The 18,686-nt window shown below is 43.4% G+C and overlaps 1 protein-coding gene across 1 annotated transcript in view; it reads right to left on the bottom strand.

The window, feature by feature from the left end:
• Nucleotides 1-961: 961 nt before the first annotated feature.
• The window catches only part of trim71 (tripartite motif containing 71, E3 ubiquitin protein ligase), a 44,899-nt gene continuing 27,174 nt past the window's right edge, over nucleotides 962-18,686 (bottom strand). The window contains exons 4-7 of the mRNA XM_056298328.1: nucleotides 11,578-11,820; nucleotides 9,252-9,749; nucleotides 8,034-8,174; nucleotides 962-7,111 (exon numbers count right to left, since the gene is read on the bottom strand). Of these exons, the coding sequence (XP_056154303.1) occupies nucleotides 6,539-7,111; nucleotides 8,034-8,174; nucleotides 9,252-9,749; nucleotides 11,578-11,820 (1,455 nt within the window). The 3' untranslated portion in view covers nucleotides 962-6,538. The remainder of the gene's footprint in view (nucleotides 7,112-8,033; nucleotides 8,175-9,251; nucleotides 9,750-11,577; nucleotides 11,821-18,686) is intronic.

Genomic DNA, 18,686 nt, shown 5'->3' with positions numbered 1-18,686 from the left:
TGAACACAGAATTTGTGGTACTCGTATTGGTTTGATGAATAACAGGAACAAACAAACCCAGCGTCGGCCAAAAGGACTGGTCCGACTAATGGCTCCCTGGATAACTGTCGGCATGGTCTGATTGTGATTGGACGTTGCTGACATCTAGTGGCGAGCATCTAGAACTACAGCCGAGGCCGTGATAGATGGACGCCATTAGAGCCTCGCAACATAAAATCGCTACGCTGAATAAAAACAAACATGCAGACATCGCATAGAAGACAATTACAGTAATGCCTGTTCGGCTTTGCTAACGAATGAACTGGAGTTACCAAAAACGATGTAATCTTATAAGGGAGCCTAACACTGCACTGTTATTTAATTAATAGACCACTTGGGGGGGGGGCGTTATTTTAGCTTATGCATAGCTAAGTAAAATAAAATTACAAGAGTAATAGATTTAAACGAATATGTTACCGTTGTTTTCATACACAGACAAGATGCAACTAACATTTTATCGTCTATTTTCCCCATCTCTTCCACCAGGGGGCGGAAAAGAGCAATTGACCCACAAATGTGGCACGTACCTGAAAATGAAGGGTGATTTGACCGACTAATGCGATCGTATGTTCGAGAATGCATTATTTATTTTGTCTGCAGAATTTATACAGATTTTTTTCTTTAGAGAAATAACAGAAAAAAATTGTGTTACATGGACACAAGTGCGGATGAGGCTGCAGAGTAGTGCATGAATCATACAACAGTGAGGATTATTCAGAGTAGAAGCGATTTGGACGAAAATAGACCACAATCTCATGGCTCCACTCACCACAACGTTTTCACAGAGGACTGCTATTCATGACTTGATCCTTACCTTTTGAACTTATGCACATCAGGGAAACAGTCACCTTATTATGAGCAGAATTTTATTTTAGCACATGAAGAGGGAGACAAGAAATCACACAATCTGAAGTCAAAGAAATACAAGTTTATTTAAGTGTAAACAAAAAAAAAACTGCATAGGAAATGTTTAAAGTCCAAAGAAGACAGGGGGAGCAGCAGATGGCCAATATATAATAGTCTCCTTTGCCTTATTTAGACTGAAGACCTGACATCTGCGCTTCCACTGAGCACGATGTGCGTGTCCACGTGTGTGTACAGAGGCAATGGAAGATGCGGTGGGGAAAATACACACTTTGTTACAGCCCACGCACACACGTGCACACACACATGCACGCACACACCATGGAACAGACCAGTGAAAGCGCCAGCAGCATCCGTCTAAACTCGGCTGGCCGAACTGGCTCGCCCTGCGTCTTGGACTGTGAGGATACATTCAGTGGATTTCTGCTCAACGACATCACAGATGCAGCGCACAAACACAGGCACACTCAACACAACCTACTGCTGGAAGAACAGAGGGCAGAACAGAACAAGGTATCAGATGGGATGAATGAGGCCGTTCATCCCCGGCCCACGACATCCTTTACAATGACTAAGCTGCGACATGAAGAAGGTGCTAAATGTCCCAGAACCATCTGTTTCAACCCAACGGGCTTAGTACGACTGGTGTCAAATGTGTAGCACTGGCGACAATGAGACAAATTGCATTTCTGATGAGTGGTCTCTGTTCTGCCTCCCATTGATATGGGCAGTCGGTTGTAGTGAGCGAAAATTAACAAGACTCCAATCAACCCTTTTCTTCAAAAAAAATACATTCTAAAAGGGCCAACGGGCATCAAGTCTCATGGAGTATTTGTACTATTGTGTTTGGAAAAACAAATAGTAAGCAAAAAAAAGTAATCTGGGGAAATTAATCAAAAGCATAATTTTTTTTTAGATTGGGAAATTGTTTTATAATATATAAATGGACACAGAAAAGAATCATACTAGTACTGAGAGGTCATAACAGGAAAAAAAAATTACTACAATATCACTACGGGACACATTTCACTGAGACACCTGCAGGGCAGGGCCACTGAGAACTACCTGAGTTTATTTTCCTTTCTAAATTTTCCAACTGTTTTCTTTAAAGAGAAGACAATCATTAAAAGAGGTCTACGACCTTGTACACGTCACCAGGTGCAGTTTTGCTTTTTTTCCTCTTTAAGCCATGAGAGGCCAGAAATAAAATGGTGGACAAAACCACAGAGGCCCCAATAAACCCCTCCCCCCAACACACACACAACACAAACATACACACACACACACAACACAGACATACACACAACAGGGGTGCAGCCAACCAACCCCAATGCTTAGCAGCCATCACTACACTTCCTGTATGCTTATGAGACGGGGGAGACTGGGGGAGGGCAGGCTGAGTTACTGAGTCGTTGCAGGGGCAACCTAGCGTCTTCTCGCATGACAGTGAGAGAGGTTCCCATAACTAGGTCAAACACAAAATGGCCGCCTTACGGACACTGGGATCATTTCCTCGTTGGAGAGGAACTCTATGCTGAGTGATTGAGAACAGGAAGCGGCGCTCTTTCAGCTTCCTTCAGAGAGGCGAGGTCTTGTTGTACGGTGGGACAGTAAATGTTAATACGTCCATCCACAGTACGCATATTAGAGGAGGGTAAAAGAAATTAAGCACTAATGGGCGGGGGGGGGCATAACCAGCGTTTTGGGTGTGGAAACTCGGCCTACATCCCAATTCAGGAATTCTAAGGCATCGCTGGCTTCAACAGGGTTTGTGCCGTGCAGAGTCTCTACAAAAAACACAAACTGTAATCGCAGAGGTAAAAAAAAAAAAAGAAGAAAAAAAAAGTTATTTCCACCCAATGTAATCCTAACACACATACACATCTTTGGGTATATATTTCGACGAAACCATCCCAAGATTCAGCTACCCGCCCCGTCGAGTTTTCAACACCTATCTGAGAGACGTTATTATACAAGGACTTTTTAAAGCATGCAACAAATGAAAAAAAAAATTAAAATACAGTTTTTCCTCTTTAAGAGTGAAGACCTAGGGATCTTAAAGATAGAATTCTGCAATCTTAATTTCAAAAAAAGACCGATGCAGACCTGACTGAACATTTCTTAAGAGTAATACTGAGGAAAAAAACAATCCCGTTGGTGAAGCTAGATGTTGGGCTCAAAGCAGCAGCGTCTGTGGACTCAAACTGCCTTCAATGTGCTAACCGTCTCCGCTTAACACACATCAACACAAAGACAGGCTTATCTTCATGCTCGTGATGTTAAGAGCTCGACATGTTTGCACAAACCACGCCTTGCACTGTCACGGGAAAAAAAACAAAAAAACAAAACGCGCCTGCAACCGTGCATCTCCAAAATACACGCGTCCTGCGGTGAAGTAACGGTACATTGTGCTGCAACGTGGGGAACTTTTCGAAAAACTTGTGCGAATGAAAGCAGCCGGGTGAAGTTTTTAAACTCTTAACAAAACAAAAAAAAGAGGCCGCGCTTCCTCTCCTTCCCCACACCCCCTCCAAACACAGTAACAAAAGTACAAGTGGAATCTTCTTTTCGTTGCCATGAGGTAAAGAACAACGGGGCTCAGCCCTTCTTAGATGCAACCAATCAAGAGACAAAAGGATTTATCCCCAGACGCTGATTTCTTCAACACATATCTATGATATAATGGTCCAATGACACTTGTCGTCTAGTACAGCATGGTCCATGTGCCAACCCTGTTTGGCAAAGAACCAGAGATTTCTCTTTCTTTTTGGCACAATGCGTACACCTGCAACATTTGGTTTCTAAAATGATTTAGAAAAAAAAAAAAGGCAAAGTTTACGAGGCAATTTATACAGATGACTGACCACAATATAACCCGGTCAGGGATGCAGGGTGGAGAGAGGACCATGACGCGTCTGCTGTTATTTCAACTAGACACAGAACCAAGGTGATTGAGCTCTTTGGTCCGACAGATATGGGACACCAACTGCCCGACGCAGGAAGATTCAAAGAATGAGGTATATTCTGTAACTTATAAATATCTGGCGAGGTATGCTTAAATAAGAGAAAAGGGATACAGAAAAATTGAGATACACAGAACAAGGTATATGAACATTACAAGTTGAGGTATTTGAAGTTTCAAACGCACAGTAGGTGTATATACATACATACATACATATACATACACATATATATGTATGGATGACATACTTGAGGTATTTGAGAGTTGAGGTATTAGAGAAATGAGATAACATGACCATCGAGGCAAAGAATATTCGACATATGAGGAAGTAAATCCTGATAATGTGCAGACTAGCCCTCCCCTCTTAGGTGAGAGTTAGTCAGTGGGTCATATAATAGGTCCCATGGTTCTGTGCTATACTAAGGAAGTGGCTAGCAGAACCTTAATTGTCTAGTGCTTCCAGTGGGACACTTCTCTAACAAGGGGTGAAGGGATTCACAACCCCCACAATGCGTGCACCATAAAAGGTATAAGGATAGGGTTAGTATCTATCAGCTTTCCATGGCAATTCAATTTTGGGTGACGATGCCAATTTCGAGATGGTATTTCGGTCCTATGGGCCGTAGAGTATCGATAAGCATAGGGGGATTGGACGAGGGGAGCATGTGAAGGGTTGAGGTGAATAATGGCCGGGGGTGGGGGCTTCTCTTTGGTGCTTTGAGATTGTGTCTCTTCTCTTCACAAAAAAAAAAAAAAAAAAATCTCTGCAGATGCAAGACAAAGGGGTCTTTCTTAAAAGCCACATAAAACTAAACCAGCCACCCATGGCTAGGAAACCTTGTCCTTAAGAGATGTGAAGGGATACGGGCACATCCATAATGCAGGCTTCATCTTTCTTCTCCTAGTTTTAAGCCCAGCAGTGACAGTGCTGTGAACTCCATGAGTTTTGGTGAGCTTTACATTTCCCAACATCTATGATTATTCAACAAAATGTATTTAATAAGGGGATTTAAATTATTTTTTTTAAATGCCAAAACATAACACGTTGGCCATTGTGCAGAAATTCTACCTTTGGTGGACTCCACTAGCTGGTCTTTAGACTTCCATCTTTAGAGGATTGGCCTACTAGCACTCCATTCGGAGATCTTTCCTGAACTCTATGCATCAATAAATAGGACAGGGCTTTGTGGTGATGCCCCTCACAAAGGATCTGATTAAATCTTGGGCCCCAAGAGCCAAGTGGAGTGGCTTTCAACCACATTCTGAATCCAAAACACAGTTCAAGCTGGCCTTTATTGATGTCAATCATGTCCTCTGAACAGTCAATTAGATGTCTACTACTGAGGCTTTTGTTACGTAGTACGCCTCATCAACAAAGATGTCATTCACACGTGATTAAATCTCCAATTCAGGTTCACTAATGAGAACCACATCTTGGAAAAGTTATCTCAAAAATCCTTTGGTGGGTCCTCCATTTTGGAGGGGACAAAGCTGTCCTTGCATATTGATCCTTGTGTCTTTGCTGTTAACATAGCAGACTGGACAGTAATGGCCCAGCTGGTTTTACTTTTTTAAAGATCAATAAAATTTGTAGGAATTCAAGCTGCCTCAGCACGGCAGGAATGAGGATTGGGGGTGGGGTGGGGGGGGGGTGGATCAATAATTGGATACTTTGGGAACAATGGGGATTTCAGGGATCATTTTGGGGATTACCTCACTTATCTTGTAAATTTCTATTGTTAAGGGACTGGCCAAGTCAGCATCCGCTGTGACCATTTCGCCAGTAAAACTAGAGTTAAGATTGTGAAAACTAACAATCATTTTAATCTAGGACTCTCCTACCGTTGACCTGAGCTAATTCCGATTCTATCAAGTTTGGCATCACTTTCAAGCACTCTTCTTGGGCTACCATGACACTACACACCTCCTCCAAAGAGCCGCAAGGAGACGGGGGTCCATGCGTGAGCAAGAAGAGATCATCTAAAAAATATGTGAAAGGACACCACTGAACACCAGCTTCCTCTCCAGTTTAGCCTTCTAATCAGAGTGAATCATGCAGCCTCTACAGCGGTCTGAGTATTGTCTCAGCAACAACATTCAGGAGGTTCATTTAACTCATATTCCAACTGCACAGCAAGAATTCATTAATCCTGTGCAAATATCAACTGAAGAGTCTATTCTTTTTTTTTTCTGTCTCTCTTAAATAAAGTATTGAGGTAGACGTTTTCCTTTCTTCTTTGTAAAACTTCACGGACTAATCCTCTGCTCAGTGACTATGAGTACATTCATAAAGAGCTAAATGAGGTAGGTGGGGAGCAGAGGGTACAAGATTTCAAGAAAAGTAAGAAATTCCCTGAGATGGCCACTCGAGGAGAGCTTATAGAGAGAGTTAAGAGCAGTTTAGACTGGGGGAAGCGAAATGTCTCTGTCAACCGATTATCGATTTATAGAGATTTATATACCACAGATATCTGATTAACAGAATATTGACATGAAAGAGAAAAATAATGCACAGTTTCATCCCTACTGTCATTTCAGTCTGCTCTGAATCCTCCCTTTAAGCTCTCCTCTCGTCGTGTCTGCTGATTCATTCCCTCTCCTCCATTTCCTTCACTAAGACGAGGATGGGTAAATGGAGCATGAGAATGTCACAGCAGAGAGAAAGACAACTCTTTAGAACTTGAGGATGCGGTTATTTCCAAAGTCGACAACCACAATGACCCCGTCGGGTGTCACGGCCACGCCGGAGGGGCGGTCCATCTGTCCAAAGCCGCTCCCCTGTGTGCCAAACTTGCATAAGAAATTCCCGTTGGGCTCAAACACTTGGACTCGGTGGTTGCGGGAGTCTGCCACGATGATGCGGTTCTCCTGGTCCACAGCCACCCCCTGGGGCCGGAGGAACTGGCCATTTCCGGTGCCCTCAGAGCCCAGGAAGCGAGCTGACTGGCAGTCGGGTCGGATGACCAGAAGCCGGTGGTTGTTGAAGTCGGTCACCACCAGGTGGTCCTCATGGTTGAAGGCCACTCCCCGAGGGGAATCAAAGTGTTTCCACAGAGCCCCCTCGAAGCCATACTTGTTGAGAAAAGAGCCGTCGGGTGCGAAGAGCTGCACGCGGTGGTTCCTGGTGTCCGAGACCAGGATCTTACCCTCAGAGTTGACGGCCACATCCCAGGGATAGTTAAACTGCCCATTCTTGGTGCCCTTCTCTCCAAACTTAAGCAGGAACTGGCCCTCAAACGTAAACACCTGTCAGAAAAGAAAAACACTCACACTAGAGTCCGATATCTCTACGACGGCACGGGATGAAGTAGTTCTTCAACCCAGCCGATGAAGCCTTCTTACCTAGAAATCTGCTTGAACAATAAGTTTTCGTGCACAAAGAACCTTATTTAAATGAAAGATAATCTGTGTGCAGTGACAATATGAATACACCTCTTCTCTAAAATCACCATGGAATTGGAAGTTGTGGAGACTCAAACGTTCAGACTTTCACCTGGACTGGATTGTACAAGGATCCGAAGATAAAATCTCATTCAAAATCTAAAACATCCATGCTCACAGTCCCTGTAGAGTTTAGCATGCATCTTAAGAAATTTCCAATGCATGTTTTAAGACAATGTAACAGCAAAACAATATCAGCTCATGCTTTGTCCACACTAACACGGATATTTTGCAAAACGAACATTTTACTTTACGTTTCGGACTCTCATCCACACGCAAACGGAGTTTCAGGTCACTAAAATGGGGGATTTTTTTAAAACGCCTTTTTAATTTAACTTATACGTAGCACCCTGGGCCATGTGCCAGAAAGGTGATAGCATAAATAAAGGTGAATAAACTGATATAAAATAACTATAAATAAAAAAAGAATTAGTCACTATTGTTTTTGTTTTTAAGTCATTACTGCCAAAGGAAAATAAGCTCACTACGCATGCTCACAATGTTCTTCTCTGGTATTTAATGTATTGTTGATGTTGACTTTATCGCCATTTACTGGCCTGGCATGACTGAGTGTTTGTAGTTGTTTTTGCGTTGTCTTGTGAACAAAGATATGTTGTAAAAGGAAGGTCATGTGAACAGATTTTCTTTTTTTTTTTTAAACGGAGGGGGAAAATATCCATTTATATGTGGTCAAGGTCTCAGCTGCATTTCCTTTGGGCTTGCATACCTGCACTCGGTGATTGTCCTTGTCAGCCACGATGATGCGTCTCTGACTGTCACATGCGACCCCAGCTGGACGATCAAACTGACCAGGCCGAGAACCCAGAGAGCCGAATTTATGGTGGAAGGCACCACAGGGCTTGAAGATCTGAGGAATGTTGGAGGAAAACATTTGGAGACACAAAGTTAACGATCGGACATTGGACAGTAGTGTGTTCCAATAGCAACCATGTTGAAATATAATGGTTTATGGGTTTTGGGGGAAAAGAAAGAGACAGGATGCATGTTCAAGCTCTAAAAATTTATCAGCCCATTCCTCTGCTGAGATGATGATGATGATGTAGAGAAGGATGAAAGAAGGCACCTTCCTAAAATATTTGACGAAGTCTTCAGTAGAGGATATACAGGTATTATTCTCTCATGAAAGTATGGTCACTGTCTTGCATTGACATTGCGATCATGCCTGCAATTTAACACTATCAGAGGAGATATGCTGGAGCTGCCAGGGAAGAGGAAAAGAAGATGGCCAAAGAGGAGGTTTACGAATGTGGTGAGGGAGGACATGCAGGTGGCTGGTGTGACAGGGGCAGATGCAGAGCACAGGAAGAGATGGAAACGGATGATCCACTGTGGCGACCCCTAACGGGAGCAGCCGAAAGGAGAAGAAAAACTCAAAACCTTGTGAGCTTTGCGTGTGTGTGTGAGTGTGTGTATGTGTGTGTATTAAGGCTGAATAATATTGGGGGAAAAGTAACGTTGAAATACTTGTTTGCTTGTACTATGTATTGCATGATGTATTGCAATATTAAAGAAGTTCACCAGATATATGTGTCTTTCAACTTTGAACTCTAGCAATGATCAGGGTGATTTTAGAGGGGAAGTAAGGCAGTTGTCCAAAAAGTCCCTTAATCAAACTAAATTATATTATTTGTAAGATGCGCTACAATATTTGCCTTCAACAACTGTCATAAAAAAAGCCGACCATGCTAGATTTAGTTTTCTATCAAGCAATAGGTTTTAGATAAACATGGCTGATCGGCTCAATTCACCTTACACTGCATCCTTTGCAACGTGACTATTTCTAGCGTGAAAGTGCAAAGTGACAAAAAAGCTTGTGTTGAAAAAGCTTGCTGAGAGGGAACAGCTAGCAAAGGAGGGACATATGGAGTTATGTGAATTAAAAAGCAAGATGAAGTCAGAGATGAGTAATAAAACAGTGCTCTACCTGTATACGGTTGTTGCTGCGATCAGCCACCACCACGTATCCCTCCTTGTCCACGCTGATGCCCCACGGGCGACACAGCTGTCCATCTCCCTCGCCCTCGCAGCCAAAGGCCGACACCTGTGACCCAAGCCCTCCATAGCTCCGTCCCGACTTCACCATCACCTTAAATGGGCTGCCCTGGATGTGCTGGTTACACACCAGGACCGACACCAGATGCTCCCCTTCGCTCTTGGGCAGGTAGCTGACAGTGTACGAGCCATTCTGATGGTCCGTCACCTCGGCCACAGACAGGTTACCGTCGGAACCAGACATGAAGATGGCCGACACCGCGTCTCCACCAGAAAGGCGTGGCTCTCCGTCGTGGTCATACCCAATCACAGTGAAGGAGGCAGGTTTGCCCCGGAGTGCGGTTTTCAGACCTTCGCCATGAGCTTTGGTGACAGGGGCAAAGGCTCCGCTGCTGATCAGACCCATGGACTGAATGGCTATGTACAGGGCCTGTGGGAAACAGGAGGGAGTTAGTTCATTGGATAACGATTTCAATACAGTTGAAACCGCTTATAGTGATCATATCTGTCCAGGCCGATATGATCACTATAAGCAGCCGATCAATGTTTTTTCCTTTTTTGGATGATCACCTTATTGATGAGTATACACATTAAAGCAGCAGTAGACAACTTTTTGCTTTAACTTATCATTATGAAGTAAATGTTGATTGCACAATGTAATGGCTATAGAATAATGACAACAATGTTTAGATTGGTTCCCTATGAGCCTCGCGTTCACTATGCAATTCTGTCTGCCACTGGGTACGATCTCGCGGGAAAATGACGGCTTGCTTTACGGCACAAAGAAAGTGCATCAACCATTGCGCAACCAAAACAAGAAGAGGGTAGCGCTTTTGTTTTCCCTGGTAGCTATCTCCAGTAGCGGAAATGGCCGACGATGGAACAACTGAAGTGACAGTGGAAACTCTACCCAGCAAGAGAAAAAGAATCCCGTTGACGGAGGAGGCGAAGAAGGCGAGAAGGGAGAGTGATAGAAACAGAGAGGGCTGCAGACTACCACATGCCTCCTCCAATACATGTGGAGCCGCTTCTTTTCACCTGACAGTGAGCAGTTTTGCCAGGGGGACGTAGCGTGTGGGAGGATCACACTATTCCCCCCAGTCCCCCTTCCCCCTGAACAGGCGCCCTGACCGACCAGAGGAGGCGCTAGTGCAGCGACCAGGACACATACCCACATCCAGCTTCCCACCCGCAGACACGGCCAGTCTGTAGGGACGCCTGACCAAGCCGGAGTTAACATGGGGATTCGAACTGGTGATCCCCATGTTGGTAGGTAATGGAATAGACCGCCACGCCACCCGGACGCCTTCAAATTGGGATTCTTACGGTTGAGTCTTGCTGATAACCGTAAAGCGATCCACTTGTCTTTACGACAGCGGCGCAAATAAAAACACTTGGAAACGCTATGGGGGGGGGGGGGGTGCTGAAAAGATGTCCAAAGCCGCTTTAATGAAACAGACAACTTCTCCATTTCACTGGATTTAATTGACTGAAAGACAGTTTTCTACCATCAGCTATTTTATTGTGGCAAAATTACAGCTTCAAATGCTTTAAACAGGACTTTAGGAATAGACTATGGGTTACAGTAACATCACTTATCGTTGCCTGAGTATATTTTTAACAACAGTAGGCCGAGGCCTAATAACGAAACTAAGTCTCTTCCACTTTAGGCAGAGACTTACTATCAGATGATTTGAGAGGTGGAATGCAGGATTTGTGGAGCGAAGGTGGTGCCATTCAGTATCACAGGAATAAGCAGAAAAATAAAAATTTTAACATTAGATTTACTGAATTACCTTGGTTTAAAATGGTATTCTTTTATTGCTCAAGTATGAAAAACCCAAAATGATCACTTCAGGTAGACTGTTTGATCACAATATCCGGATTTTTTACACAGAGTTACTATAGGAACGATTCTGTATGGTGACTTTTGATCAGCGTAAGCCGTTGATCACTATAACTGTAATCACTATGAGCGACTTCCAGTGTATTACACATTTAACTAATCAATATGGTCTTTCTCATCAGAAAAGTAAGAGAGTGCTGCACCTCTTAGAAAAGCTCTAGATCAATTTACTGTATTAGCAGTTCTACTGCAGTCCTTTTTTTGGCCCAATATATAACCTCAGTGGTGCTCTGCGACACTGGCACAGGTTTATGTTTACAGACCAAACAGCAGTCCATGACCCTGTTTTAGATCCCAACCCCCTTGTTGAAGGACACCCCCGAACCTCCCCCTGCATATCTCTGATGAATACCTGGTCTGGGGGCGTAAACATGAAGCGGTCGTCCTCCTGCGGCTGAAGGAGGCCCCGGAGGGACTTGAGCTCGTGGATTTGGGTGAGCATGCGCTCACGGGCCAGCAGCACGTCAAGATGACGGCCTTCGTCAAGCACCTGGCTGACGGTGGCAATGGTGCTGTCCAGCTTGGTGAGGCTCTGGTGGAGCTTCTCCACCTGCAGGTACAGAGACTTGGCCTTCACCTGACGGATCTTCTCCACCTAGATGGGGACACGCAGAGGAGGTGGGATGGACAGCACAACAGGTTAGAGAAAGAAAGAAGGGAAGCAGATGTTTAAATTTCCTCCACAGGGAGCAGATTTGTTAAAAGATCAGGTCAAGCAAAATACAGAACTACAAAATTCAACATACACATTCATAGTCGCATATTATAATATACAGTGCGCATTAGCCAGTGCCAGCTAGACTAAGAAACTGCAATAGTGGGGGTGTCCGGGTGGCGTGGCAGCCTATTCCATTCCCTACCAACACGGGGATCTCCGCTTCGAATCCTCGTGTTACCTTCGGCTTCGTCAGGCGCCCCTACAGACACAATTGGGTGTGTCTGTGGGTGGGAAGCCAGATGTGGGTATAGGTCCTGGTTACTGCACTAGCGCCTCCTCTGGTTGGTCGGGGCACCTGTTCAGGGGGGAGGGGGAACTGGGGGGAATAGCGTGATCGTCCCATGCGCTACATCCCCCTGGTGAAACTCCTCACTGTAAGGTGAAAAGATGCAGCTGGCGACTCCACATGTATCAGAGGAGGCATGTGGTAGTCTTCAGCCCTCCCCTGATTGGCAGAGGGGGTGGAGCAGCGATCAGGACGGCTCAGAAGAGTTGGGTAATTGGCCGGATACAATTGGGGGGGAAAAAAAGGGGGGGACAAAAAAGAAACTGCAATAGTAAAGCAACGGGGGGAATAACGTTCCCCCATCATGGCACCTACAGCTGGAACAAATGTATAAACACCAGTGGCGGCTGGCCAGTACAGGGTGCCGGGGCACTGCCCCCTTCAATCAAGAGATGAAAATCTACTTAAACAGTGTTTTTCAGTCTGTGAGCGCCTGTCAGCAGCATTAAATATTGGTTCCAAATAGTATTTGGTTGATTTCTGTCTGAATACATTTACTTCCTGGGTGAGGGGTGTCGGCCAAACCATACCTTATGTAAGCCCTCAAACTTGTGGTGAGCAGGTGACCTAAGGCTGCTGTCTGATTGGTTTCTTCAGATTTCCCATGGGGCGCAGTTCTGTGCGCCCCAGACACTCCCACTTTTATTGGCAGTGAATTGGTATTGTTTTAATGTTTTTTGATCTAATGTGATTGGGCAATTCTCATGGCTGTCAATCATGTTCACACCCCCCACCACACCTCGTCTCGACTATCAATCATCCACCGTCTATGAACCATGATAAAATCTATAGGCTACACTGTCCTTCTTAACATCTCTGTGATTGTGTGGACATTAAAGCAGCAGTCAGGTGTGCTGCCCCCCCACCCCAAAATTTTTAGCGGCAGCCGCCACTGATAAAAGCACTAACATAAGGCATCCTACAACCCTTCAAGACATCGACAAGCCACCAAAGTATACAGCTCAACAAGACACCAGAGGGGTGCAGACAGGACACAGGGTGGTGAACCGAAACAAGCAAATGGAAACCATTAAGCCAGTGACATCCAGATGACTGAATTAACGCTAATCTCCAAACCATTTTGCACGTTTTAACTGGAGTGAAAAAACAAGATTAAATCACCACACAGGGGTGCAGGAGCTGAGTAGTGGCTTTACTTACCGTCACCTAACAAAAAGAATAGAGCACAATAGTTTGACTATTTCTATGCTATGGGGAACGTTTGATGGCGCGTAGGGGAGTCTTCAATGACAAAAAGGGTGTCTCAGAGAGGGAGGGGGGGGGGAGGATGGTCTTTTGTTGAGCCTTGTTACAAGCAGGACTGTAATTTGCATCTGTGGGGACTTGGGTTACACTTTATGGTTACTGAGCACAAAGAGCCAAATGACTCTTGGGACCGGCGGCAAGTTTCAGTTCGTTAAAACACACACACACACACACACACACACACACACACACACACACACACACACACACACAAAGAATCAATTACTTCAAAAGAAAAGTAAAAGCAACCTGGGGGATAAAGATTGAGAGAAGGGAAAACAAGACAGAAAATGAGGCAGAGAGACACAGAGAAAGAAAGCGAGAGAGACACACAGAGGGAGAAAGAAAGCGAGAGACACACAGAGAGAGAAAGAAAGTGAGAGAGAGACACAGAGAGAGAGAGAGAGAGAGAGAGAGAGAGAGGGAGGGAGAGACAGAGCGCGAGAGACAGAAGAGAAAGCGAGAGAAAGCGAGAGAAAGCGAGAGACAGAGCAATAGGTGACAGCACCTATTGCTATTGTTGTTGTTTGATATCATAATCATTGTTGTTGCCGTTATTATAATCATAGTTGTGTTGTGTTGTTGCTTTACATGCTTTGGCAATATGTACACAAACATATGTCATGCCAATAAAGCACATATTGAATTGAATAGAATTGAACCGAGAGAGAGACAGAGCGAGAGACAGAGAGAGAGAGCGAGAGAGACAGAGACAGACAGAGAGATGCCTGTAATGACAATCAGAGAACCAAGTCAGGCTGAGGATCAAGTATGTTCTTTTGCCCTATACGGGGCATTAAAGAGGGAACACAGGTAAGTGAAAACCTCTTGTGTGACACTTTGACCTCGCCTCTTATACCATTAATTCGTGCATGTGCACATGCGCAACACACACACACACACACACACACACACACACACACACACCGAGACACACACACACACAGGAGTTGTCAGACCTGGGGGAGGCAGATAGGGCAGTTTTTACGACGTTACAGGCCCACTCTGAGCAGAAGGGTTGGCCTACAGGCTTTTTTTCCAACGGTAGACCGGTGGATATTGTGTAAAATTAACAGATTAGCAACACACCCACACACAGGCACATGACTATCAGATTGTGCATGTGCCACACCTTTGTCAACCATTTAACACTCGGAACGAGCGGGATTTCACTCCTACCTGAAACGGCCCAGGGCGGTCAAAATGACTGCCGGTTTTAAACTCTACATTCTGTCAGACTACCACACGCCTCCTCCTATACAATAGAGTCGCCAGCCGCTTCTTTTCACCTGACAGTGAGGAGTTTCACCAGGGGGACGTAGCATGTGGGAGGATCACGCTTTTCTCCCCAGTTCCCCCTCTGCCCTGAACAGGTGCCCCAACTGACCAGAAGAGGCACTAGTGCAGCGATCAGGACACATACCCAAATCCGGCTTCCCACCCGCAGACACAACCAATCGTCTCTGTAGGGACGGACGCCTGACCAAGCTGGAGATAACACGGGGGATTCAAACTGGCAATCCCCATGATGGTAGGCAACGGAATAAACCGCTACGCTACCCGGACACCCCCAAAATTAACATTTTAACAACTTTAATACTATTTTTCAAACAATTTCACATCGCCACTGTCCAACACCTGTAAATACTGCAACGCGTTGGTGGTAGTCATGGTGCGTCGGAAACGGCGTCTGTAACCAGACATGTTGGCAATAATCAAGTTTAGACTGTAGCTCTGCACTGGAGAACGCTAGTGTGTTTCTAGGACGGAGCAATCAACGTCACGAAGGAAATGATGCGACCAACACACGTCATAAATAGTGACATAACGCGCAAATTACGAGCAGTCATTTTGACCGCTCATGGCCATTTTAGGTAGATCATAATTTTATTTTGTTTTTTGTGCAATTGATCTAAAACTAATTTTAAAGCAAATATAGACAATTTTAGGAGCATTCAGGGAGCGGCAGGTCTGTAACTTTTTTTTTTCCACAATATTATTAAACTTTGAAAACCCGAAACGGTCAAAATGACCGACTTGGTCGTTCTTGTGTTGAAGAGTAGTCAGTTCTTAAACCCCAACGGGGGGAGCACTGGTTTCAGAGGTGAAACACATCCTCTCTTCTTCAGAGTAATGTGAAACATAGAGGTTTGTCTGATAAAGCCGACTTTATTTTTACTGCACTGCAGTTATCAGCTAGCTGCAGTTTCTGTATGTTGTGCAGCAGGCATGGTCGACTTTGTCTGAATTCTTTAACTGCGTCTAAATTCTCACTTTCCTGCGCATGTGATCTGGATACGGCTTCACTCAGCCAATATGTTGTAAGACTCACAAGTGTCTCACATGCACCACCATCCACAAATAAAGCAAAAAATAATGGCCACACACACACACACACAAAACAGTTACTTGTGAAACAAACTTGCCCCTATTTTCAGGGTGTGTCAATAGATAATGATCCTGCTCCCTACTGGTGTGGCCTTGGGATAGATGGTCATATGAGCACACACACACACACACACACACACACACACACACACACACAATAACACCACCACGCCTCATAGCCACCATACCACTGTTACATGAATGTGTCTAACATTACGACCGTGGGGCGGTAGGCATGTGTGAAAATATGTCCACAGACGTCCTCTTGCCCGGCAAGCCGACCATAAAACACCTTCACTGGACAGAACAGTACCCGCGGAACCAGGCATTGTGTCTGTTAAACCTAAAAGTCCCTGTAAAAACGCAGATGGAGTGAGCGGCAACTGAAAGGATGGTGAAAAGGGTTGCAAGATGGTCGGAAAAGAAGCAGAGGAAAACATTACAGTGCGTTTACATGCAAACCAACGCCACTATTACCGGTAGCAACCAGTTTAAGGCCACATTTTCAAGTCAAGCATTTATGTGGTTGAAATAATTTCTCCAATATGTGAGCATTCCTATTTGCCAACGTGACCGAGAGTTAGCCGTCTGTCAGCTTAATGACTCGTGGTTGTATTGTTCCAACATCGTGATCATTGGGTCAGGTGACCTTTTGCAGGCGCAAAATTAAATATTAAAGATAAACCCAATTGAGGGTTATACATGAGCTAATAACTTGAAAGACTGATCATAAATGTACATGTCTTAATTGTGTTATGATTAGGGCTGTGCGATATGACCAAAATCTCATATCATGATATAGGTGATTCACATCACAATAACGATACATATCATGCTATAGATCATTTATGTCATGATAACAATACCTATCACGACATAGGTCATTCACATCACGATAACGATACATATCACCATATAGGTCATTCACATCGCGATAACGAGACATATCATGATATAGGTCATTCATATCACGATAACGATACATATCATGATATAGGTCATTCACATCACGACAACAATACATATGATATGGGTCGTTCATATCACAATAACGATACATATGATATAAGTCATTCATATCACAATAACGATACATATCTTGATATAGGTCATTCATATCACGATAACGACACATATCATGATATAGGTCATTCATATCACGATAACGATACATATGATATAGGTCATTCATATCACGATAACGATACATATGATATATGTCATTCATATCACGATAACGATACATATCATGATATAGGTCATTCACATTACGACAATGATATATATCATGATATAGGTCATTCATATCACGATAACGATACATATCATGATATAAGTCGTTCATGTCACGATAACGATACATATGAGGTAGGTCATTCATGTAACGATACATATGATATAAGTCATTCATGTCATGATAATGATACATATGATATAGGTTATTCACGTCACAATAACGATACATATCATGATATAGGTCATTCACGTCACAATAACGATACATATGATATAGGTCATTCACATCACAATAACGATAAATATCATGATATAGGTCATTCACATCACGATAACGATACACAATGATATAGGTCATTCATATCACGATAACGATACGCATCATGATATAGGACATTCATGTCACGATAACGATACATATCACGATATAGGTCATGCACATCACGATAACGATAAAAAACATGATATTGGTCATACATATCACGATAACGACACATATCACGATATAGGTCATTCATATCGCGATTTAGATCATTTATGTCATGATAATGATACATATAATATAGGTCATTCATGTCACGATACCGATACATATCACGATATAAGTCTTTCACGTCATGATAACAATACATATGATATAGGTCATTCATGTCACGATAACGATACATATCATGATATAGGTCATTCACGTCATGATAACGATACATATGATATAGGTCATTCATGTCCCCATAACAATACATATCATGATATGGGTAATTCATGTCATGATAATGATACATATCATGACATAGCTCATTTACGTCACGACAACGATACATATCACGATATAGGTCATTCATATCACGATATAGGTCATTCAGATCACGATAACGATACATATCACCATATAGGTCATTCACATCTCGATAACGATACATATCATGATATAGGTCATTCAGGTCATGATAATGATACATATCATGATATAGCTCATTTACGTAACGATAAAGGATACATATGATATAGGTCATTCATGTCACGATACCGATACATATCACAGTATAGGTCTTTCATGTCATGATAACAATACATATGATATAGGTCATTCACGTCATGATAACGATACATATGATATAGGTAATTCACGTCCTGATAACGATACATATCATGATATAGGCCATTCATGTCCCGATAACGATACATATGATATAGGCCATTCATCGTGATAATGATACATATCATGATATAGGTCATTCACATCACGATAACGATACATAACACAATATAGGTAATTTATGTCACAATAACGATACATATCACGATATAGGTCGTTCATATCACACTAACGATACATATCACGATATAGGTCATTTATGCCACGATAACGATACATATGATATAGGTCATTCACGTCATGATACGATACATATCACGATATAGGTCACTCATATCCCGATAACGATAGATATCACCATACAGGTCATTCATATCACAATACCGATACATATCACGATATAGGTCATTCATATCACGATAACGATACAGCTCACCATATAGGTCATTCATATCACGATAAGGATATATA

This window comes from Lampris incognitus, chromosome 18, assembly GCF_029633865.1.
Source record: "Lampris incognitus isolate fLamInc1 chromosome 18, fLamInc1.hap2, whole genome shotgun sequence".
Taxonomy (NCBI): Eukaryota; Metazoa; Chordata; class Actinopteri; order Lampriformes; family Lampridae; genus Lampris; species Lampris incognitus.
Note: the sequence above shows the minus strand (reverse complement) of the source record. Positions and strands in the feature narration are given on the sequence as shown.